The sequence below is a fragment of the Canis lupus genome, chromosome 36 (genome assembly GCF_048164855.1).
Source record: "Canis lupus baileyi chromosome 36, mCanLup2.hap1, whole genome shotgun sequence".
NCBI lineage: Eukaryota > Metazoa > Chordata > Mammalia > Carnivora > Canidae > Canis > Canis lupus.
Window position 1 is genome coordinate 29860750 of NC_132873.1, and position 24316 is coordinate 29885065.

The 24316-nt window shown below is 48.4% G+C and overlaps 2 protein-coding genes across 20 annotated transcripts in view; one reads left to right on the plus strand and one right to left on the minus strand.

The window, feature by feature from the left end:
- Window positions 1–14095, minus strand: part of MFSD6 (major facilitator superfamily domain containing 6) — a 73520-nt gene extending 59425 nt beyond the window's left edge. For 2 of the 9 annotated variants that reach the window (XR_012025133.1, XM_072813499.1), the window contains exons 1-3: window positions 13162–13316; window positions 12906–13039; window positions 12535–12651 (exon numbers count right to left, since the gene is read on the minus strand). The gene's annotated coding sequence lies outside the window, so the exon portion shown is untranslated. Of the gene's footprint in view, window positions 1–12534; window positions 12652–12905; window positions 13040–13161; window positions 13411–13946 lie in introns of those variants that run through there. The other 7 variants (XM_072813507.1, XM_072813506.1, XM_072813500.1 and 4 more) reach the window with 6 other exon arrangements.
- Window positions 1–24316, plus strand: part of LOC140625850 (uncharacterized) — a 66705-nt gene that overhangs the window by 28075 nt on the left and 14314 nt on the right. For 6 of the 11 annotated variants that reach the window (XR_012025134.1, XM_072813533.1, XM_072813532.1 and 3 more), the window contains 3 exons: window positions 16272–16383; window positions 16576–18375; window positions 19090–19140. Coding sequence is in view for 10 of the 11 variants with exons in the window: in XM_072813533.1 (XP_072669634.1) it covers window positions 17725–18375; window positions 19090–19140 (702 nt within the window). In the remaining variant the exon portion in view is untranslated. Of the gene's footprint in view, window positions 1–13413; window positions 13646–13684; window positions 13818–14057; window positions 14200–16271; window positions 16384–16575; window positions 18376–19089; window positions 19141–24316 lie in introns of those variants that run through there. The other 5 variants (XM_072813538.1, XM_072813542.1, XM_072813540.1 and 2 more) reach the window with 5 other exon arrangements.

Consider the following 24316-nt stretch of genomic DNA (forward strand, 5'->3'; position numbering starts at 1 on the left):
GCCGCATAGGGATTGCCAGGTGTTCCATAGGGAACAGAGGACGAAAGTGGTGGTAGTCCCAGAAGACAGACGTGAGACATTCTGGTGGTGGCAAAACGTTCCACACCTTGGCCATATCCATGTCAGTCAGTATCCTGGTTACGCTGTTGTACTAGAGTTTTACAAGATGTTACCGCTGGGGAAAAATGAGCACAGGATACTTGGGCTATAGGTGTTATTTCTTTTAACTGTATGTGACTCTACAGTTCTCTCAAAACAAAAAGCTAAATTTTTGAAATAGTAGTTCCCTTTGGGGAAGATAGTGACTAGATGGGGGTTTCTAGGGTGCTGAGAATTTTATGGTTTTTTGATCTGGGTCTTTATCGTATGGATGTGTTCAATGTATAAAAAGGTCACTGATTTACATTACCTTTTTCAAAAAAAAAAAAAGACCTTAAGAACTTAAACTATGAAGAAGAATAAAAGAAAAGAGATGAAAGTAGGAGAGAAAGGACAAGGCAAATACAGGATCATCCAGAAAGGTGTCTAAAAAACTGGAACTCTAAGAAGAGAAAACAGAGAAAATTAAGAAAAGGAAAATTTTTTGATCCAAAAATATTTCTCAGAACTGAAAGCTACGAATTGTGTGGCTGCAATGACCCACTGAGTGTCCAATGCAGAGAATAAAACAGACCCAAGCCAAAGCACATCATTAAGATTTCGGAACACAAGGACCAACGGATGACCCTACAAAGTCTCAGAGAATAAAATGCATCACATAATAAGGATCGGGAACCAGAGATGCCTCCACACTTCTCAACAATGACAGCAGAAGCTATAGCCCGTCAAATCATTATTCAAGTTTATAGGTGAAATAAAGACACTTTACATACGTGATTTCTCAAAAAATATACCTCTTGTTTCTTAGGCTGTGTGCCACCAACACGGGACTAAATCAAGGGAGAGGAAGACACAGGATACAGGACATAAAAGACCCAGCGTGGGCGAGAGGCAAAGGGGCACGAGCTCGCTGGTGGCCGGAGATCCCGAGTGCCAGCGTGCCCCCGACACACAGGACAGTGGGGGTCCGGGGCCGGCCTGAAGGCTCCCGGGGCCCGCAGCACAAGGACACTGCAGGGTAGCAGCGCATCTGAGTGTGTCAAGGGGACTTCGGGCACTGGTGAAGTCAGGGATGAGTTAATGGTGAGGACGGCAGAAGTGGAACAAGAACATCACAAGAAAACCGAAAGTGGCACAGGAAAAGGGAACTAGCCACGGTCTACTAGATGACTCAGCTGTGACCACAGTCTTACCCCGCAAGTAGCGAGGCCGGGGCTCCCCCAGCTGCCGCGTCACACGCGGGGAAGATCCGAGAAGACGCGGCTGAACTGGGGCAGGGGGCTGGGGCAGGAAAGGAGCAGGTAATGGGCACATTTAGAAACTAGGAGTTAGGGAACACAAGCATATGATCTAAAACTACACCGGCTGCGAATATCCCAACAGCAGCGGGAAGGCAGGGGAAGCGAGCGGCGGGTATGGTGGTTCTCCTTTTAAGCAAGCCTCATAAACTTGTTTATGCTTCTAAAGAACTTTGTACATGCCTGTCTCTGCTTTAAAAAAATAAAAATCAAAACTAAAAAATATGCAGTCATATGAGCTTTATCTTTATAAAAGACAATAATTTAAAAAAATAATTAAAAAATAATTAAAAGCAGCTACCAGTATCCCTCTATCAGAGACTAAAAATAATTTTCAGAATTGTACAGAACGAGCTCTGACTACGAATTTCACTCAGATGGCATTTAATTACCTTCCATAGATCAATGCCAAGTCTTTAATAAGTAGGTCATAGAAGGACACGGTCCTTTTCAAAGGGCCTAAGTCTCTGGCTTCTCCAAGTGACAATGAGAACTGATGCCTAAAGGCTAATTCAAAGCTGCAAAACACCGTACGTTAGGACGTTGAGTTACGGACGTTGAGTTACGCCTTGAGTCACTCTCTCCCAGACCATTTGCCCCCCACCATCTTATTCAAATGATTTTTGATTATCATATGGTCATGCAAGGTTTCCCTTGTCCCATGAGTCCAGATGTCAAGTAGTTCTCGAAGTATCAACAAATGCAAAGTAGTCAAGGGAAGGTTCCTCTCCTGTAACATTCGGTACCTTGGTATGAATGTCACATCCAGTAACTTCTGTAAGAATCCCAATTCTCAAAATACAAACAAAAACTTTTAGTTTCCATTCATTCCATTAATGTTTAGACTTAATAGTTTCAGGTTATATTTAGATTTTGAGGGAAAAGAAAAACTAAACAGTCACATTTAATACACTGACAAAATACAATTTAACTATAATCATCTGTGCAATCATAGGAACAGGGACGAAAAGAAGCAAATAAACCAAAACCACCTCTGTATTTTAATAAAATTTTAATAAAATTAAAATACGCCCCAAAAGTAGGGCATGCTTCGGCTGACTTCGATCACATTTAATCTGCCATAAGGATTCACAGAACAAGTATAAGAGCAGTAAAAGGGGCGCCTGGGTGGCTCAGCGGGTGAGCGTCCGCCTTGGGCTCAGGCTGTGACCCCAGGGTCCTGGGATCCAGTCCTGCATCGGGCTCACTGCATGGAGCCTACTTCTCCCTCTGCCTGTGTCTCTGCCCCCCTCTCTCTGTGTCTCTTGAATAAATAAAATCTCTCAAAAAAAAAAAGCAGTAAAAATATTTATATGCTGGATAAAGTACTTAATCTGTTTACAAACCGAGGAGAGATTTGGTTTCTTTAGGAGTCTAACAACATGAGCCCATTAAGCTAATGCTTTGTTTAAACCTCTGAGCCTTTTTAAAAAAAAAAAGAAAATTTAAAGAAACTTTTAAAAAGAGAGAAGACAGTTCAAGTCATGCACAGAATTAAACTTATAAAATTCTCTGAGAAATCTCTCCTGTAGGTTTGCAGTTAATCCTACTTGGATAAAAAGGGGTTTTGTTTACTAGACAAGCAGAAAGCTTTTCTCACCCAGCACTCTCTAATGACAGTAATCAACACCACACTGTGAAAATATAACACAACCTCTTAAAACCTGGAAAGACATCATACCAGTACTTACACCGAGTCATTCAACTGGCAGGTATTCCTGCATTATTGATGACAGGTGATGAAATCATTCTTGTTAAAATTGATAGCTATCTTCATTATGCATTTAAATGGAAACTGCTCAAATGCACATGGAGGTAACCATGAATATATGAGTATGGAAATGGATTCAGCTTTTCAAGGAAGGAAAAAACCCTTAAACCTGAATATATCATTTGGAATAATAATTGCCAAAGGTCAGATTTACAGACACTATCGCGTAGCAGCAACATAACTATCAGCGATGGAGGGAACCAGTCCCTGGATAACACAGAAAGGACGGTCCTCCTGGCGCCATTTCCATCATAACTCAGTAATGCCCCGAGACCAGTACTGAAGCTGCAAAAGGGGAAAATCCACATTTTGAACCCTCAGAGCTCCTTTATAGCTGAACCAAACTGTGAAAAAGTCACAACTGGTTCTAGTCCTGCCAGCCCAGCCTGACCCTCCAACGTCCAGCCTGAGCTCTCCAGACACTCACTGCTTCCCACGGCTGAGGCCAACAGCATCCACCTGGACTGAAACTCCTCCCAGAACCTGCCATCCCTGTTATTCTTGGTGGACCTTTCCCAGCTCTAGCAAAACCGGTCTGCCGGGTGACAAACAAACTGATCCAAACAGTGGCTAATACATACCTTGTGGCTGGCCATCCTGACAACATATCTGTATTTTCAAATCATTATCACGGTTACTACTAACCACCGCACAACAACACTTAAGTAATCACTGCTATAGGCTGAAGACGTATTAACTCGTGTAATCATCACCACAGCTCTCTGGAGGAAGATTATTTTCCCAACTTTACGATGAGGAAAATGAGCCACGGAGAAGGTAGATGATTAGCTCAAGGTCACTAGGGAGTCAGCTGCAGAGCTGGGATTCAGATCCAGACAGTGTGGGCTCTTCGCAGGTGCTAGGTCTCAAAAACGCATCGTGGAGCTACGAGGCAGGGATGTTCAAAACGTGGTCGTGGGCCTCAAAGACTTGCTCTGTGGTGGCGAGCCCAAAACACTAGGAAGATTTATATGACAAGTTCCAAGAACGACGGAGCAGAGGCTCCATGGCACTGCGTAATTAACAAGGAATGTTAGACAATGGGGTGCTTCTGAAGCCCAGAGCCCCGACTTCAGATAGAGGGGGTCAAGAGAACGAGAGGCTTAACTTGAACCCTGGAAGATGTGTAGGATTTGCTTTGGGCGAAGACGAACGGATAAACGATTCCAGGATAGGGGAAAAGAAGAGACCACAGGAGATCCGTAAAATGTCAATCCTGGGGCTGAGGACACGACGCTAGTGCACAGCGACAGATCACAGAGGGCCCTACGGATGGGGCGAAGGGTGGCAGGACAGAAAACAATACGTTAGAGACTTGTATTGAAAACTAAAGATGGGGCAGCCCCCGGGGGCTCACGCCGCCTTCGGCCCAGGGTGTGACCCCGGGGTCCCGGGATCGAGTCCACATCGGGCTCCCTGCAGGGAGTCTGCTTCTCCCTCTGCGTCTCTCATGAATAAATAAAATCTTTAAAAAAGAAAACTAAAGATGATCTTTAATCCAACAAATGTAAGTTTAGCACCAGGCACTGGACGGGATGTTTGGTGGGCAGTGATTCCGATGGCGAGGGAAGGCCCAGTCCCTGCCAATCCAGGGTAGCAAGGGAGAGGGGTGAGCCCGGCCGCCGCACAGTGTGCGACATGCTGACACAGGAGCAAGCACAGCTGACACGGGGCGGGGGGATTAAGAAGTCATCGAGGGAGAGAGAGTAGCCGCAAGAGGAGGAGCAGGTGAGGGCCTGATGGAGAAGAGCGACTTCGCTGCGGAGGCGTAGCTGAGGGGGGCTGGAGGCCGGCGGAGGCAGGAGCCACTTCTGTCTCCTCATCGACAAACTGAGGAACGCAACGCCGCTGCCCACTAGGTAGCTGCGGGGCTGACAAGCCGAGGCTCGCGAACTCCTAGCACCGCGCCTGATCCACAGCGGAACTCCGTATTAGTGATTCTGAGCGCAGCGGGGAGCCACGGAGGAGCAGACAACGGCCACATTTGTACTTTGTGAAGATCATCGAAGCTGCAGTGTGGAAAACAGAATGGCAGTATTTTGCTACTGCAACCCCTGAGGATTTCCTAACGTCCGATCTTTTATTTTAGTGTACTGGCCTTAACACTAATTATAAACACGAGTATCCTGTGATAGAATTTTGTTTTTTAAGATTTATTTATTTAGGAGAGAGACAGAGACGGAGAAGCAGCCGGCTCCCCGCTGAGCAGGAGCCCGACTCGACTTGGGGCTGGACGGCGGGACCCTGAGACCAAGAGCGAAGTCAAAGCAGCAGCTTAACCTACTGAGCCACCCCGCTGCCCCTACGATGACCTTACGTAGTACTTACTCTAGGAACTGCAGTTAATGCAATCTTTTAGGACACCCGAGAAGAGAATAAACTTACCATATCTTTCTGACTCGACTGCTCTCACACCGGAGCTGTGCTGAGACTTGCCCTTTGGCAAGTCTCAATAAAGGCTGACAAGCACCTGGCGGTGGTCTGTATACATACGTATATGTACGTATATATCACTTTACTAAAGTGTAACGTGACGGAGATTAATTTTAGGAAGTGCAGAGAGAAGCTCCAGTTGCTCTCCTGGCTTTAACAAATCAGTGCCTCTTTGAGCTTCCTCTTTATTTATATTGTGAAACGGCCCAGAACACAAACCCAAGTCAACTAACTCACAGAGGGATCCTAGGGCTCAAATGAAATAATGCATGATAAAGCATTTTTCTTTTCCGGTTCTTAAAGACTTATTTTGAGAGAGAGCAAGAGCGAGACTGACTTTATGTTTATATCCATTTCCACGTCCTCAGCCTGTTTTACTGGGCAGGGGAGGGGCGTGGGGTTGGGGAGGAAGCCCCCTCCCTAGAGGTCGCACTGCGGCCCAGGCCTCTCCGGGTCTCTCTGGCCCCCGTCGGAACTTTCTAGTTATGTATGTAACATACTCAACACGAAGGATAGGGGCTGAAACCCTAACTGGGGGCCCCTTTCCCCCACCGGAGTGTGTGAAGGGAGCAAGGCCCTGTGGCCGAGGCCGGGTGTGGCTGTGGGGAGGAAATGGTCCCTGAAGGTGGCTCTAGTCAGAAGGGCCACGGGGATTTTCACTTTCACTTTGTGGAAGACACAACTAAATATAATTTAGAGCCTGTCGCTGAGGTCACTGGACCCTATCAGGCATCACAGGAGCAAACTCCCCGTCGTTGGTTTAGGCCGCGGGCTGGGTGCTGGGCCAGGGGCTCGTTCTGGGAACTTGAAGCAGGCCCCCGAGCCGCGCTCCCTTCTTTGGCTTTGCACGACTTCCTGCTTCACACAAGCCCCGGGCGAGGGACGGACACGGTTCAAGTCACAGCACGAGCAGGTGTTTCGAGCCCCAAGCGGGTCCCCCGAGGGCAGCACCCAAGGGAGGAGGGGGCAGCCCCGGGAGAGGCTCGAGCCCAGCAGCTCCCCAAGCACGGTGACCAGCGCAGGCTAGGGGACGGAGCAGGCAGCCCCGGGGACCCCACTGGAGGACGGCCCGGGTCGGGGTGCCCCAGGCCCCAGCGCCTCAGCATGCTCCTCTCCCTCCGGCGCGCGTTCACTCGCTCGCTCACAGGTTTTAAGTAACGTCTACGCCGCCGCCGCCATGGGGCTCGAGCTCACAACCGGGGCCAGGAGCCTCCTGCACCTGCCCGCTGGCCTCTACATCAGAGGAAACCCTTCCTGCGGTCTGGCCTGTGGCACAACGGCCCCAGAGGCCCCTCCCGAGCCCCCCGCAGCCCGGCGCAGACCCCCGGTCACGGCTTCCTCTGGGGCCACACGTGCACGGCGGGAGCCCCGAGGCTCCAGGTGTTTGAGAGCAGGAAGCAGACGCCTCTCGCAGTCGCCTTTCACAGTCGCCTTCTACTCATTGTCAAATGTCACTGTGACCCTTCCCGTCTTTCCATCACGAGTCTCCTCCCAGACGGGGACCCTACCAGCGCCACTGCTTTGCCCCTGAAAGCCTGGAAAACCCATGAACGTTGACCTGGCGTCCTGAGAGCCCCTGCAGGTAACAGAACAGGCCCCGCCGGAGGGGCCCTCCTGGGCAGGACGGCCTGGGGACCCTGGTCACAGGCCACAGCGGCCAGGGACCCGCGAGTCCTCCCGCAGCTCCTGAAAATGGGCTGTCACCTGATCATTCGCTGTTCCAATGAAGACAAACGCAGGCTTTGTTTCTTTGCTGAGAAGCCAACACAGAAAATCTTAGACTTAACTTTCCCAACCATGAGACGAAAGATTTTTAAATGGTTCATACCAAAAGAAGTTATTTGCTTAACGTTTTAGAGAAAGCCTTTCCTCAATAAATTTTTGTTTCCTATATCTGAGAAGCAATTCATATAGAAGATACGTTAATTAAAAAAAATTAAATTACAATTCTATTCAAATGCTTTTTGGTTTATCGTTGAACCTTGTTATGTGAATCTGTTTCATACACAGACACTTTCAAGTCTTTTCAGAAAAGGACTCAGGTAAATATGTTAGTATAGGACGATGGGTTCAAGATCTAAAAACACTAGGAACACAGAACAAGCAGACTGTGCAAAATAGGAATTATAAGGAGAAATAAAAACACTAGGTCAGAGGGATCCCTGGGTGGCTCAGCGGTTGAGCGTCTGCCTTCAGCCCAGGGCGTGATCCTGGGGTCCCAGGATTGAGTCTCATGTCGGGCTCCCTGCATGGAGCCTGCTTCTCCCTCTGCCCGTGTCTTTGCCTCTCTCTCTCTCTCATGAATATATAAATAAAATCTTAAAAAAAATAAAACACTAGGTCAGAGCATTAATGTGCACGTGCGCGCACACACACACGGATACTTGATCGAAGCCTGGTCAGTAGGAGACTGCTGCTACTACTTGCCATTCTGACATTGTTAAGACACTGAGGACATGAAGAGAGTCAAAGAAAGTACAGTCTATCCATTAGACAAGGCATTTTAAACAGAAATTTATAGGTGCTCAGATACATCTTTCATGAATTTATAATTTTTTTAAAGATTTTATTTACTTATTAATGAAAGACACAAAGAAGTACAGACACAGGCAGAGGGAGGAGCAGGCTCCATGCAGGGAGCCCGATGCGGAACTTGATCTCGAGACCGCGGATCATGCCCTGAGCCAGGGGTAGATGCTCAACCGCTGAGGCATCCAGGTGTCCTGAATTTATAATTTAGATCAAAATACAGACCTCAACATTTAAAGTACATTTTTCTGCAGACATGCAGCTACGATCTATGATTTTTACTTACATCCCCAAAAGCTATCATCTAAAACAATAATTTATAACCTCAGCACATTCCAGTATATGTAATCTAAAATAGCTTCTCATACGGTTAGAACTCTAACTTGAGAGTTAACATGAGCTACCAGTTTCTTTCAGAAAAGACTGACTACCCAGCCCATTCAAGTGAAAATACACACATGCCCTACCAATACCTTTGGAAATGAAAATATTCAGCCCTGCTAAGGATGGAATGGTAGGCAAGGTTTCTCTCATTCACTGAGAGAAGTAGAGCTTTTCTAGAATGCAGATTCAAGTGCAAGGATATTCATTTCAGGAGTTTTCATAATCATCAGAACTGCAGCACAGGACACAATCAGCAATAGGAGAAGCTACAGATGTTGTGCTACAGCCCTATGAGAGCAAAACAGAACTTAAAAGAACTGAGTTAATATAGAATATGGAGAAATGCTCATGATCTCTGCATTATTTTAAGCTAGAAAAAGCAGGACGCAAACCCCTATATATCCTAAGAGTTTATACTTACGATAATGCCTACTTCATGTGAAATATGTTTTAGAAAGAGACTTGAAAAAATTATGTTAGTAGCCTATCTCTGAAAAGTTAGGAGTTCCTTTAATTTCTTACACTTTACTGGATTTTCCTCCAGTGAGCATTTATCACTTTAAAAAATACGTATAAAAGAGGCATTATTTTAAAAACAAAGCATTTGGGTCACAATCAGGACACTCCTTGATCCTGGAGTTCCTGAAAAGCCACAGGAGTTGCTAAATTGAAAGGGCTGATCCCATTTACTTGTAGAGACAACTGAAAAGTCTAAGAATTTTAGACATTTTTAAAAGATTTTCTATCTTCATGATGGCAAGAATGTGGTAAAAGGGGAACCCCTGTGCACTGCTGATGGAATGTAAATTGGTGCAGACACTATGAAAAACACAATGGAGACTCCTCAAAAAATTAAAAATGGAACCACCACAGGATCCAGTTTGCTGGGTGTTTACCCAAAGAAGATGAAAACACAAACTGGAACATGTGTATGTCTCTCGGTTTATTCCAGTATTAGCTGCACTAGCCACGCTGTGGAAGCAACCCATGCATCCACCGACAGATGAGTGGATAAAGAAGAGGCGGTATATACACATACAATGGATTATTAGCCATAAAAAAAGAATGAAATCTTGCCGTTTGCAACAACATGGATGGACCCACAGGGTCTAAGGCTAAATGAAACAAGTCAAACAAATACCATATGATTTCACTTACTTACGGAATCTGAAAAACAAAAGGAACAAAAAATAGAATCAGACTCATAAATACAGTGAACTGGCTGTTGCCAGCCGGGAGGGACATTGAGAGAATTGACAAAACAGAGAGAGGGGATTGAGAGGTAGAAACTGCCAGGTAATATGGGGATGGAAAGCACAGCACAGGGAATAGTCAGTACCACGGCACCAACTCCGTAAGGCGACGCGTGGTAACTAACGCTGCGGAAGCATGCCATGACTACGGCCTCCTCAAGCCGCTGCGTCAGGCCTGCAACTAACGTAACATTGCACTTCTGCTATGTTAATAAAAAATAATATTAAAAAAAGATGGCACACCTTCAAAATATAGGGAACCTGTTCATATAGTAAATAAAATTAAAGTGCATTTCATTTTTACTCTCTGAAAGTATGGCCACAAAATCTTTTATTCAAACTCCCTCATAAAGGTGAACTCAGGTCTCACTTGCTCGTTGACACAGCTCCACAGAAACTACTTCCCAATGGAAGGAAGAAGGGGCTGCCCAGAGGCTGGAAAGCTTCCTGTGGGAGCAGGCCAGGGCTGCTCTGGCCACAGGTGTGCGCGGCCACCTCGTGCCACCATGGTCAGCGGGGCTGCGGGCTGCGAGCGCTGAGGGGCCCTGCTCACCTCCGGCCCGTGTGAGCGCCACCGTCACCCTGTCCCCAGGCATGCCCGGTCCCTGCGCTCCGGGCTGGCCACCTGTCCGTCCTGCTCCTGTCGCGCCCGGGCAAGGCCCAGACAAGGCCCGGGGAGGGCAGGGCCGCGGTGCCCGCCCTCCCGCCCCACCCCTGGCATGGTTGGGCCACACAGCAGGCCTGCTGGGACAGCTTCGGTCCCCCTTCCAGCTCTCCTGTGGCCCCCCCGAAGCCAGGCCAGCCCCTCAGCCACTGACTCACCAGGGCCAGGCTCCACTCGGCCCCCACCCCACTTGGGCCTCGGATCAAACACCTCCTCCGAGTCATTCAAAGGTGCACCTGCCTGTCTTCTACTTGCCAACCCTGAATCGTTCGTCCCTTCTCAAACACACGCAGGAACACAGGTCCACAAAGGTGTCCGGGCTGTCCTCTATCCATCCTCTTTGGTACCTTCCTCAGAGCCCGGATTTCAACCCGGTGGCCCCATCCTGTCCCATCCCAGCACCCCCAGCCCCCCGAAAACATGGCGGGGCTGCCAGGGCCTGAGGCACCTATGCAAGCCTCAGACCCCCTTTCAACAGTCCTCCCCACATCCTGCCCGGCACGCAGGACCCAGGCAGGAGGAGGCTACTTTTAATCCAAAACTCTGGGAAGGTTTCGTGGGTGCTGAGACAGGGGGTGTGGGTGTGCATGGGAGCTGCACATACCCACAAGCTAGCACAACAGCTGCAATATCTACAGCAAACACATGTTGATAGATAGGATCAAGGTTCAGGTGTTTCACATATAGGTTATTTTAGTTTGCTTTGCTTTTCTCTTTTGGGCTCTGCACCAATAAATCATCATCTTAACAAACGACCCTGACAGTTTCCAAAAGCTTCCTGGCCAACTAAACTAAGCCAGTGCCATTTGACAAGAGAATAGAGAAGTGTCTTCTAGATATGGAGAAGAAAAACCAGCTAGGGAGCAAATGTTACTGAAAACAACAACGGGGCTAACGCACCACATTATGTGCCATTCGGGATTTAGGGCAACAAATCAGGCTGACACAGACCCTTAAAAAACAAGTCCAAATCTAACTTCATAAAGAAAAAAGTAAAAGCACCCTCTTATCATCGCATCGCCCTTCCTTCAGGTAGGCAATGTGAATGGTTTGGGGACAATGTGGTGTATGCGTGCCTGCATAAAATAAACAGATATAAATTTCTTTTTCAAGTTCCTTTTTTTAATGTACTGTATCTTGATTTTTCCCTAGCCAATGTACCAAAGTGACTAACAGAGATATTTACATTTATTGCATATCTCCCTTTCTTTACGCTCAGTTGCTAAATCAAGATTTACGGAGTATAGAAAGAAGTAAAACCAAAAAAACCCGTCAACCTAATACTAAATATATCCTTGGTTATTTTAATTTTTCTTACACTTGCCTTCAACCTAAAAATGGTGAGAACAAATGGGTAAATATACATGCATTAATACGCACACGACATAAATCTATAGATTACCTTACATAGATAAATGTTAACATATCTAACATACATACACTGAAATATAGTTAATTTTCAAGGTCAAAAAACAAAAGAGGCCACCTGTGTAACTGGTGAGGCCCGTGGACCCTGAATAAGGAGGAACATCATGTGGGAATTTCCTAGGCTTTGGAGCCTGAGACATGGGGCCAAATCTAACTCCCCTTCTCACTGAGATTATGTAGTTTGTGTAACTCTTTAAGTCTTCTCAGCTTCCCTTTCATCATCCACGATGCTGGGGGAAAGACGCCTATCACGGAGACTTAGAAATTAAGTGTGGGACGGTGTTTTGAACACAGTAAGTGCTCAAAAAAGTGCCTTATTACTATCAACACTCCAGACAGACTTAGTGACCCAACACCTCATACCACCAAACGTGCAGAACTGGCTTGTGTCTTTGTGATTTAGTTTGCCTTATCTGTACAGAAACTGAAAAGACCTTAGGAATAAATTATTGTAAACATGCTTGTTAGCTTTAATGCATTATTGAAATTGGATCCTCTGTGCTACTCCCCCAGCGTCTTACACTGGCCTCAGCAGCAATGTTCCAGCCTCCTCCTAAGCAATCCTAAATTTTACTTCCTTCCAGCTTGCGATAAACACAAGCCATCTGGCTATTTCAATGACTGGAGATATCCTGTATGTCTGCTAATGGCCAGCTGCTCAAAAGCCAATCTTACCAATGACTAGGGCTCCGTCCTCTCCCTTACTTAGCAAGGCCGTCAGTGATGCACAGGTTTAGCTGGCTAGCTCCCGGTGTCTTGGGGGAAGGATGCTCTGCAGACACCAGCAATCTGCTAAATACACAGCTGTGGTTGGTCAACTGTCATCTATGTTGACATCAGATTTCCACAAAATCCGGAACTTCTTGAACAATTAAGGGGAACGGGTGGCCGCTCTCCCATCCATCCAACCATCTCCTTTTACATGTGAGAAAACTGAGGCCCAAGGTGTGACAAGCCCAAGGACACACGACTCTTTGGACACCAACTGTCATTAGAACTCAACTCTTGAACATTTTTTTCGCCAAAACCATTAGGCAAGGCTTTACCTGTTCCAGGAGCTCTGTAAGGTGTTGATTAAATATTTCTGGATAAAAAGGAAAAGCCCGTGGTTGTGAACGGCTGTGGGAGAGGCAGGCTGCGCCGTGTGCCTGCCTTAAGGGTAATCAATCCACCTGCCTGTCTGCGTGGGGAGAGATAAACGAGGGAGTAAGCTGCATTTGAAAATGTTCGCCTTCCTCCGGAAAACTACAGGGGGCTGGGGGCTATACGGCGCCCAGAAAGGCTGGTGACCCCCGTTAGTACCTCAAGAGCTCAGGGATGCGTCAGACCGCGTTAGGCTTTGGTTGAGCAGCGGAGCGCCCGCAGGCCTGGGGGAGGGCCGGGGGAGGCTTCCTATGTGTTCACCTGGGGACTCACGCTGCCGGTCGCGCTGCCGCCGCCGCGCTGCCCGGAGGTCCTCGCTCCTCGCCCCCTGCGGATGTTTAGGGCCCGCGCGCCGGGCGGCCTGGGCAGACAAGGGCCTGGACCTCGGGACACGGGGCACAGCCCGCCCCCCGCCGCTGCCCCCGCCCGGCGACCGCTCCCTCCGGCCGCGCCTTTGTTTCCCTCCCGCAATTACGTGTACGGAAGTGCCGCCCGAGCCGGGCGCCCTGGGTGCCAGCTGCAGCCTCCCCGGCGCCCCGAGAAGAGGACGAGCAACTCGGAGGCCGCTGGGGTGGGGGAGCGGGGACGCGCACACCTGCCCGCGCAGGGACCCGCGCCGCCGAGGCTCCTACCCGGCCCGCAGGTGCGCGCCGCCGCGGCCTCCTCCCCCAGCCCGCAGGTGCGCGCCGCCGAGGCTCCTACCCGGCCCGCAGGTGCGCGCCGCCGCGGCCTCCTCCCCACCTGCGGATGCAGTCCGCCGAGATCCCCTCCCCGCCCGCAGGTGCAGGCCGCGGAGGCCTCCTCCCCGCCCGCAGGTGCGCGCCGCCGAGCCCCTCCCCCGCCCGCAGGTGCGCGCCGCCGAGCCCCTCCCCCGCCCGCAGGTGCGCGCCGCCGCAGGGAGCACCCCGCCCGCCGAGGCCCCCTCCCCGTGCGGCCCGGCTCACCTGCTGCGGGCGGCGCCGGCGCTCAGCTGCGCGGGGTGCGGGGCGCCTTCTGCTCCCGGCGCGGGGCGGCGGCTGCCGGGGCGGCGCGCATCATCTCGGGCTCGGCGCGGCTGCGGCGGGCAGGGCGGGCGGGGCGGTGCCGACTGGGCAACCCGCGGCGGCCGTCTCCCCTCTGCCTACGCGGCCCGGTGCCTCAGCCGCCCGCCGCCGGCTGCGCCCGTGTCGGGACCGAGCGCCGAGGATCCGCCGCCAGGTGCAGCGCTCCGCCTCCTGCGGCGGCGGATGCGTCGGGGCCGCTCCTCCCGGCCTCCCGCCCGCCCCGGGGCCCCCGGGCCTGCCCCGCGGGGACGCGCGGAGGAGCGGAAAGCGCCCGGCGCCCTCCCCAAGCTGGTGGCGCGGGCCCGGCTCCCGGGGAGGGAGGCGCGTGGGGGGCGCCCGCTCGCGGGTCGTCTGCGTCCCCCGCCCCCGTCACCCCGCCCGGCGCGGTATCTCGGGGCCGCCTGCGCAGACGCGGCCGACCGCGCTCACCGGCTGAAGGGGGGGAGGGTAGCTGCGGGGTGGGGGGGGGGGGGGCGCTGAGGCCGGAGCAGCCTCGCACGTGGGAAGGTGCTGGCGAGTGTGCGCGTGAGCGCGGGTGGCGCCCCCGGAGCGCAATGGGCGTCATCCTTCTGGTCATACGCGAAGCGGGGGCGGGGTGCGGCTGCTGCAAGGTGGCCTTCCCTCTGTGCAGCAACGACTCACAGGGACATTCCCGCGCGGATGAGACGCCAAGGCCCGCTTGCCGTCAGCGTAGTCCTCGAGGTGCAGGTGCCACCCCATCTGACAACGGACAGAACCGAGGCTGCGACTTGCTGTGGCCTATCCACGATTACTAATGAAAGGGAGACAAGTCTTTATCTCCAGGACTTAGGCTCCTAACCACGAAATCCTACTGACAATTCCACAGGCCCTGGAAGCGTTAGGATTTGACACCCCTCTTTAGGAAGAATGAAACAAAATCACAAAGTCCCTGTAGCCCCCCGAAGCCCAGGAAGGGCCCAGAATCTTACGTTACCTTAGCCTCACAGTAAGTCCAGCTGCAATACTTTTGCACAAAAGCAAGGCAAAGGCAGCGAATGCTAAAACGTCAAATGAAAGCGATGAAGGTGGGTTGTCAGAGAATGAGGTTTTGGTCTAGTGTGGCTTCCTGCTGCATTACTGGAACTGACCGCTCGCAAACTACCCAGTGGGTGGCTATCCTACTAGAATCCTCATTCTTTCCTGTCCAACTATTAAAGAAGCAACCTAAAAAAAAGAAAAAAGTGAACAGATTGTAGACCTAATATGGCTTAAACTCCCTCCTGCATATGGAAGGAGGGGAAGGGGAGCGGGAGAAACTGGATGCTGCTCCTGCATCGCCCTACTCCCGAGTGTGGTGCTCAGCTTCCAAGCAGACGGCCAGGCAGGCTCTCCCGGGGGTCACTGCACAGAAAGATGCACAAACAAAATTAAGATGTTGAAATCACTTGCTTTTTGAATCATTTTACAACACAGGGTAAGAAGCCAGGGAAAAGTGAAATAAGTCAATCAGAGAAGTACAAATATTATATGGTCTTATTCATTTGGGGAATATAAGAATTAGTGAAAGGGAATAAAGGGAAAGGAGAGAAAATGAGTGAAAATATCAGGGTGACAAAACATGAGACACACCTGTGAAACGAACAAGGGGTAGTGGAAAGGGAGGTGGGCGGGGGGGGGGTTGGGGTGACTGGGTGATAGGCACGGGGGGGGGGGGGGGAGCACTTGGCCGGATGAGCACTGGGTGTTATGCTATATGTTGGCAAATTGAACTCCAATTAAAAAAATTGAAAAAAAAAAAGCCAGGGGGAAAAGTGAGGGTAGATGAACACAGGATAGGGTGCAAACATTCAGGTGCTCTGTTGTTTCTATTCTAAAAGCAAGGATTACCCAGCCTTCACTTTTTCCTTTTCTTCCTTTCCTTCTTCATCTGTACTGTCTTTTAGTCTAAAGGTATCAAGATTTTTTCAAAATCAGGTCCTTAGCAAACTCCCTCCCACTGGCTAAATCTAAAGATGTGGAAGTTTTGTAAATAAAGTTTTTTAAAAGCAGGAAAAAAAGGATAAGGTACAAGTAGGTGGTGTATGTTATGAAATATGAATACAACCTGTGCCCCCCGCCCCCAGCTCTTCTTGATTCAGCCTTCCTTGGGTCTTTGGGCTGGGTGCAAGGACCGGAACCCAGGTGGGACGGGGAGAGGCCTTGACAGACGGTGCCCGGTGCCAGGGCCAAGGAATGCTTTCTCAATGCATCTCAATGCTTTCCCAGGCACGATATGCGCGGAGCCCAGGTCCAGCTCACCCGTTACCCTGGTGAGGAGTTTGGATGCGGTGGGCATTTCTCAGGCAAAGAATGAATGGAAGCTTCGTAGGTGTCACCCGTGAGTAGCCATTGTAACCTTTGAATGGGTTCATGATTCTCATGGGCTTCGAGAACATTTACGCACACTCAGACTTCTCAGCCCTTCCTCCGCTCCCGTGCGCACTATCACTGTAGGTCGCAGACTATTCGCCTCTACTTTAACTTCCTATTTCCTCCTTATACTGTTTGTTTCTCTTATTTCCCTTGGCAGAACGTGTCGTTCTTAAACGACCGAACAAAGACGTCGCGGTATGTAACGACGGTGGTCGCAGCAGCAGCTGACACTTCACGGGACTTACCTGTGCCAGGGCCTTTCACATATTCATTCTCGCAACAGCCCCGTACCAGTGGGTGCTGTTACTCTCCCATTCGACGGATGCGAACACGGCTGCGTGTGAAAGGTTAAGCAGCTTGCAGGGTCACCTCGCTCAGCGGCAGCAGGATCCGCGTTCAGACCAAGGGAGCGTGGCGTCAGGACCGCCCGTGGACCAGCCCCTTCCATATTCCCATATGGGGGCTTAGGGATTTTACTTTTTACTAAAAAAATGTATTTATTCGTGAGACACACACAGAGAGGCAGAGACCCAGGCAGAGGGAGGAGCAGCGTCCTCCGGGGAGCCCGACGCGGGACTCGATCCCGGGACCCCGGGTCACGCACGCCCTGGGCCGAAGGGAGCCCCCTTGAAAGTGTCTCTTCCTCTGACTTGTGACGCTCGAGCCTGGGGTCTTCGTCGCCCCTCTGGCCTCTGTACGCTTCCCTTGGCCTCGGTCCGCGGCCTTGCTTGCTTCTAGCAGCTTCTCTGCTCTCTGTCCTCCTCCTCGGCCGTCGTAGGTCCGCAGGTCGCCTCCCTCGGGTCCCCGGCCCGGAGCACGCCGACCTGCCGCAGCTCTGCCCCCCTCGGCCGGCCCCTCCCCCTCTCCGTCGCCCCCCCCCCCCCCCACCCGGTCGCCGGCGGCCGCTGAGCACACAAGGCCCTCCCGAGGCCGGCTCAGCCTCTCCGCTGAGAGCCCTTCCGGCCGCGCGTCCCCAGGACGCAGGGCCCTGGAGTCCGGCTTTCGGGGTGCAGAGTCCGTCGGGGGCCGCCCTCGGCCGCGGCCTCTTCGCTCCCGTGACGCCGCCGCCTCAGGGCCGCCTTCCCTGCGGTACCCGGAGGCCTCCCCGCGGCCGCACGCTGCCGCCCAACCCCGGGCGCCCCTGCGTGCGCTGCTGGCGGCCTGCACCCGCCGCCCCCGGGCCGCCACAGCCACTCACGGTTCCGCAGCGCCTCAGGCCCCCACGCCGCTTCTCCCCGGAGGGCCCGGGAGCCCGCGGTCGCGCCTCGCGGCGGGCCCCGCGTCCACGCGGCGCATTCACCCGCGCATGCGCACCGCACCGCGCACGCCGCACGCGCACCACGCACGCACACCACGCACACACAGTGTACGCACACCGCACGCACTCCGCGCACGCACGCACCACGCGCACACACCACGCACACACTCCGCGCACGCACCACGCACGCACACCGCGCACTCTGCACGCACGCACCACGCACACAGCACGCACACCATACTCACGCCGCACAGACTTCGCGCACGCGCACACCACGCACACCTCACGTACACCATACGCACACTGCGCGCACACTACGCACACACAGTGTACGCACACCGCTCGCACTCCGCGCACGCACGCACGCACCACGCACGCACACCGCGCGCACACCACGCACTCTGCACGCACGCCCTGCACACAGCACGCACGCCGTACTCACGCCGCACAGACTCCGCGCACGCGCACACCACGCACACCTCACGCACACCATACGCACACCGCGCGCACACCACGCACACTCCGCGCTCACACCGCACGCACACACTGTGCACGCACACACCCCCGCACGCACACGGCACACACGCACACTGTGCACTATTCTGCTACTATGAAAGTGCAAGCGAACAGGTGCGGGGCGCCCCAGCAGCCCGAGCCTTCCCCGTGACGCGTCCCGGAGCCGGACGGGAGCTGGCCCAGGTGAGAAGGGGGGGCAAACCCCAAGCTCCTGAGTCGGTGGCCTCATACCGGGGATGGAAAGGGCGCGAGGGCGGCGATAGAGGATTGTCGAATGAATAGTTGACAGTAACCGGCTGAGCTCCGGAGTAACTACGAGCCGAGCCGGTTCCCTTGAGCCCCCTCCTCCGCCCCCTCTTCCCTGGGCGTTGCCCTCATGGAGAAAGTGCCACTTTGACCAGATTCAAAAGACCGTTTAATTGGAAACAGGAGGACAGAAGGCAAACTTACAGAAATCCTTTATTCTGGTATCTCTTTGCTCGCTTCTCCGCAGTTTTCCGGGGGGACGAGCATATCGACTAATAATAATAATAACAATAATAATAATACTGTGGTCTCCTTTCCAACATTCATTATCTGTTTTTCAAAATATGGTTACGTTGACAAAACAATGATAAATATTCGTGATGATCGACAGTCGTTCCCTTGTGTTATTACTTTATATTTTTTTATTTTTATTTTTTCCCCCCATTTGTGCCCCTCTTGCTTCGGCATTGAATAAGACTAGCTGGTGCTTTGAGAGAAATGATTCACTAGGTCACTAAAATACCACTCTATACATTTAGCAAGTGTAAATAAGAACTTTTGGTGTAATAAGGGTTTAAAAAATTAAGAATGGGTGTTTTAGTGTGATTTTCTTCATGTATTTTCCTAAAATGTTTTCTTGTCCTTTCACAGTCCAGTCCCACATCATCATCATCATCATCATCATCTGTTTATTGGATAACAGTAAGTCCGCTGGCTGTAGTGCAGTTAATCCCCAGATATATAACGAAGAATAAAATCAGGTCCCTTCCATCAAAAGGCTTGTGACCTGCTAAGAGAGACAGGGCTATAAATAGATGGATAATAGAAGGTAGCATATGCTATGAGCCACACAGAGATTAACTTTTCAGAAATATCACTTCCATCATGTTCCTCCCCTATTTAGAAAAATTCATGGGATGTCTGGGTGGCTCAGTGGTTGAGCGGCTTCTTTGCCTCAGGTCATGACCCCAGGGCCCCAGGATGGAGTCCCGCATGGAGGTCCCCGCAGGGAGCCTGCTTCTCCCTCTGCCTGTGTCTCTGCCTCCCTCTCTGGGTCTCTCGTGAACAAATAAATAAAATCTGTTTAAAAATTCATTAGATTTTTATGGCTTAATGCCTAAAGTTCCAAAGTCTTCACCACTTTCAAACACTAAGTCTTGCCAATTTTATCTCCTCGGCACTTCTGTAAGATGATGCATCCTACCCTCCTCTACACACGCTGCCCTAAGGTCTTCATGAGAAGGTGTCCAAAAGGGCCTCCCCGTCTGCAAGGAGATCCCAGAGAGAGCCAATACAGACCAAGGCACTTACTATGGATCACAGATATGTAATTTTTAAAAATATACTTCTTCACCTTTAACACTTTTTCTTAGAGTATGATATGTAGAACAGTAGAGAAATCATAAGGGGCAAAATTCAATAAGTTATAATAAGTTTGATAAAACCTGTGTAATCACCACAACAGCAAGATGTTGAATATTACCAATCCCCCAGAAGGTTCCCTTATGACCCTTCCGAGTTACTCCTCCTCCCTTCTCCCAAAAGATAAGCATCATTCTGCTTTGTAAGCTCACAGATTAGTTTGGCCTGTTTTTAAGCTATATATACAAGGAATCAAAAGGATATAGTCTTTTATACTTGATTTCCTTTGCTCAAAAGTACAAGCTGTGTATAGTTATTTCACTTCCAACATACAAAGAAATGACATTATTTTTTTTATTCTTCTGTTGGGCATTTGGACTATTTACATTCCTGGACAATTACCGGTAATGACGCTATGAACATTCCTGTACTTGTCTTTTGGTTCACGTATATATGAGTTTCTATCATATGTACCTAGAATTATGACTGCTAGATCATAGAATTATGTAAGTTTTCACCTTTATTAGTTAGTATCAAATTCCCAGGGGGGTTGCAAGTATTGATACTCCTTTCTCGTTTCATGTAATATCCTTGCCCTGACTTGGTATTTACAGTCTTCTCTTCTTTTAAAAAAATCTTTTATTTTGAATAAATTATTACAGAGAAGTTGCAGAGATGGAACAGAGAGCTCCCTCACCCAGCTTCCTTCAGTATTACATCCTACACAGCCATAGTATAGTACGATGATCAAAACAAAGACCTCGACATTGCTAAACCCTGATGCAGATCCTGCGTGGATCTCGCCAGTCTTTCCACCAACATCCTTCTCCTGTTGTAGGGTCTAATGCAGGCTTTCACATAACGCTCGCATCTCCCTGATCTCGTCCTATCTGTGACCGTGCCTCAGTCTTCCTGTCCTTTACTTTACCTGGCTACTAGGCCTAGGGTACTAGTCCTGGTAGTTTATAGGATGACTCGTAGTTAGAGAGAGGCCACATCTTTGGGGGAAGAATGTCACTGAGGTATGAAGGGCACTTCTCAGATCATATCAGGAGCACACACGTGCTATGTCCCATTACCTGTGATGTTGACCTGGATCCCTTGAGAAAGGTGAAATCTATTAGATTCCTCCACTGTCAAGTCATGATCTTTCCCTTTCTGATTAACAATATGTGGAAGGAGACACTGAGTATTGGCCTATTTTGTGCAATAGGCCATTTCCTTTTAAGCCTTTATTCATTAATTTTAGCCTCATTGGTTCTTACTGGCAGCTACTATTACTGTGATATTCTAATGGAGATTTTGTATTGTCCTTATTACTTATACATTATTAACTGGAATTCTTTTGTAGAGAAAACTTTTCTCTTCTCCACTTATTTCTTTTTTTTTTCTCCACTTATTTCTTAATCATTTATTTATATCAGTATTAAATCTTTGATTTAAAATGCAATCTCTTTCTCTCTCTGAAATAAATAAATAAATCTTAAAAAAAAGTAGGGTACCTGGGTGGCTCAGTTGATTAAGCGTCTGACTTTTGATTTCAGATCAGGTCATGATCTTAGGGTCCTGAAATTGAGCCCCAAGTTGGGCTCCACACTGGGTGTGGAGCCTGCTTAGAATTCTCTTTCTGCCCTCCCTGTCCTCGCTCTTTCTCAAATAAAGTCTTTTAAAAAAATAAAATTCAATATTTTCATTATTTTCTTTCTTAAATTGTTCTATATTTAGCCATTGGGCATTCTTTGCAGGTTGGCTTCCATGCCTTTATTTTTCAGGGCGGAATTTGAGTATAACTTATTATTTTTAGCAGAATTTTAAGTATATAACCAGGATAATTTTGCCATGAACGTTGCCAAAATATTTTCTAAAATCACTTCTCATGTTAATTGCTTCACAGACTCTTTTTAAAATTGTGGTGATACATAACATAAAATTTACCATTGTAACCATTTTAAGTGTCTAGTTCAGTAGCATTAGGTACATCCACATTGTTATGCAACCATCATCATCATCATCCATCTTTATAACTACTTCGTCTTCCCAAACTGAAACTACATACACATTAAATAATAATTCCCACCTTCTCCTCCCCCCATGCGCTGGAAACCAGCATTCTGCATTCCCTGTGAGTCTAACGATTCTAGATATCCCATGTAAGTGAAATGTAGTATTTGGCTTTTTATGTATGGCTTGGTTCACTTAGAATGATGTTCTCAGGGTTCATCCACGTTGTGGTGTGTGTCAATATTTCTTTCCTTTATAAGATTGACTACTATTCCATTGTAGGTGTATATACCACACTGTGTTTATTTCTGTGCCTATTTATTTATTTTTAGGAGCTTTGGCATCACAAGATGCTCTAGGCCGTCTTACATGTTGCAACACTGGAATCTAATCTTTCTCCTAAGAGCTATGGTTCTTTTCATTGGAAGATGGTATTTAGAAAGCAGCTGATTGTGTTCATTATAACTAGGATATCACTGCTTCTAGGCTCTTCTAGTGGACAGAGTAGGAAATGTATGTATGTTCACTAACCCATTTATCCATACATATCTGTATTTATTACTGAACCTACCTAACTGCTATATAATATAAAAACAAAACAGCACATGAGTTCATGCTGATATTCTCAACTCCAATCCAGCATTATAGGGTTTCTTCTGGCATTTCCCCTTTGCTTATTTATAGCTTTTCTCTACCAGTGAGAAACTTGGCTTGCTTTATAAGATACTTACTTATTTGTTCAAAGTCATGATGTAAGACAAGTAGTTTAAGTAGTTTTACTAATACCCAAGGGAATTAAGTTTACTAACGAGTACAGTGTTTTGGAAACTTTTTGTTTAGCCTTGCAATATCCAGTCAAAACACTGTTTTCCAAAGATCCTTGGGTCAGCTCCAGTCCTTTCTCACCTAACCCTTCAGCGTGGTCACCCATGTGTAATGCAATTAGATTAATTTGTAATGCAACTAGAATCACTTGCCAACATTTTGCATTTTATCTTGAGTTGCCTTCCCTTGTACAATAGAATTCACGGATTTCAGTGTATTTTTCGGTGGGTGTTTAGAAGATGCATAGAGTCACGTACCTATCAGCTCAGTAACATAAACAGCAGTTCCATCACCTCAAAAGTTCCCTTGTGCTGTGTCACTTTGTAGTTAACCCCCCAATTCCTGCCAGCCATTGATCATAGCAGAGCCTATAGTTTTCCTTTTCCAGAATGTCATATAGAGGGACTCATACAAAATGTAGCCTTTCAGGTCTGACTTTTTTCACTTAGCAATATGTGTTTAAGATCCACTGATATTATATGAATCAATTGCTTATTCCTCTTATTGTTGAGTAGTATTTAATTGTAGAGGCATAGCACAATTTTTTACCCACTCACTGATTAAACAGTGTCTGGCTGGTTCCAGTTATTGGTTATTATTAATAAAATTTCTATAAATATTTGTGTACAAATTTCATGTCAAGAAAAGTTTTCAATTCAACCATTCATCTATTGGGGGACACTTTCTTTTGCCCATTTTTATTGGGTTGTTTGTATTCTTACTGAGTTTTGAGAGTTCCTTATATATTCTGGATAGAAGTCCTCTACTAGATATGTGATTTGCAAGTGTTACTCCAAGTCTATAGCTTGTCTTTTCATTCTCCTAACAGTGCCTTTTGCAGGACAAAGTTTTTAATTTTTATAAAATTCAACTTATCAACTTTTTAATTTTATATATTAGACTTTTGGTTTCACATCTAAAAGGTCTTTGCCAAATCAATAAAATTAAACGTTGGTTCTTTGAAAAGATAAATGAAATTGATAAACTTCAAATCAGATTGAACAGGAAATAAAAAGAGAACAAACAAGTTACCAGTACAAAAAAAGAGAGGATATCATTAGCAGTCCTATTAAAAGGATAATAATATTATGAACAATTTTATGCTAATAAATTTGTCAACTTAGATGAAATACACAAATTTCTTCAAAGACAATCAAAGCAACTTGAACAAGAAATAGATAATATAAATAGGCATATATCTATTAAAGAAATTGAATTTGTACTTTAAGATTTTTCCACAAGAGGAATTCTAGGCCTTGACCGTTTCACTGGTTAAGTCCTATCAAACATTTAACTAAGAAATATTACCACTTCAGGGATCCCTGGGTGGCGCAGTGGTTTAGCGCCTGCCTTTGGCCCAGGGCGCGATCCTGGAGACCCGGGATCGAATCCCACGTCGGGCTCCCGGTGCATGGAGCCTGCTTCTCCCTCTGCCTGTGTCTCTGCCTCTCTCTCTCTCTCTCTCTCTGTGACTATCATAAATAAATAAAAATTAAAAAAATCTTAAAAAAAAAAAAAGAAATATTACCACTTCTATACAATTACTTCCAGAACCAAAGAGAAGAGAACTATTCCCATCTCAATTTATGAGGCCAGTATTACCTTGATCCCAAAACCAGACAAAAATATTATAAGAAAATAAAACTACAAGCCAATATACCTAACATACAAGCAGGCTCCACGCAGGGAG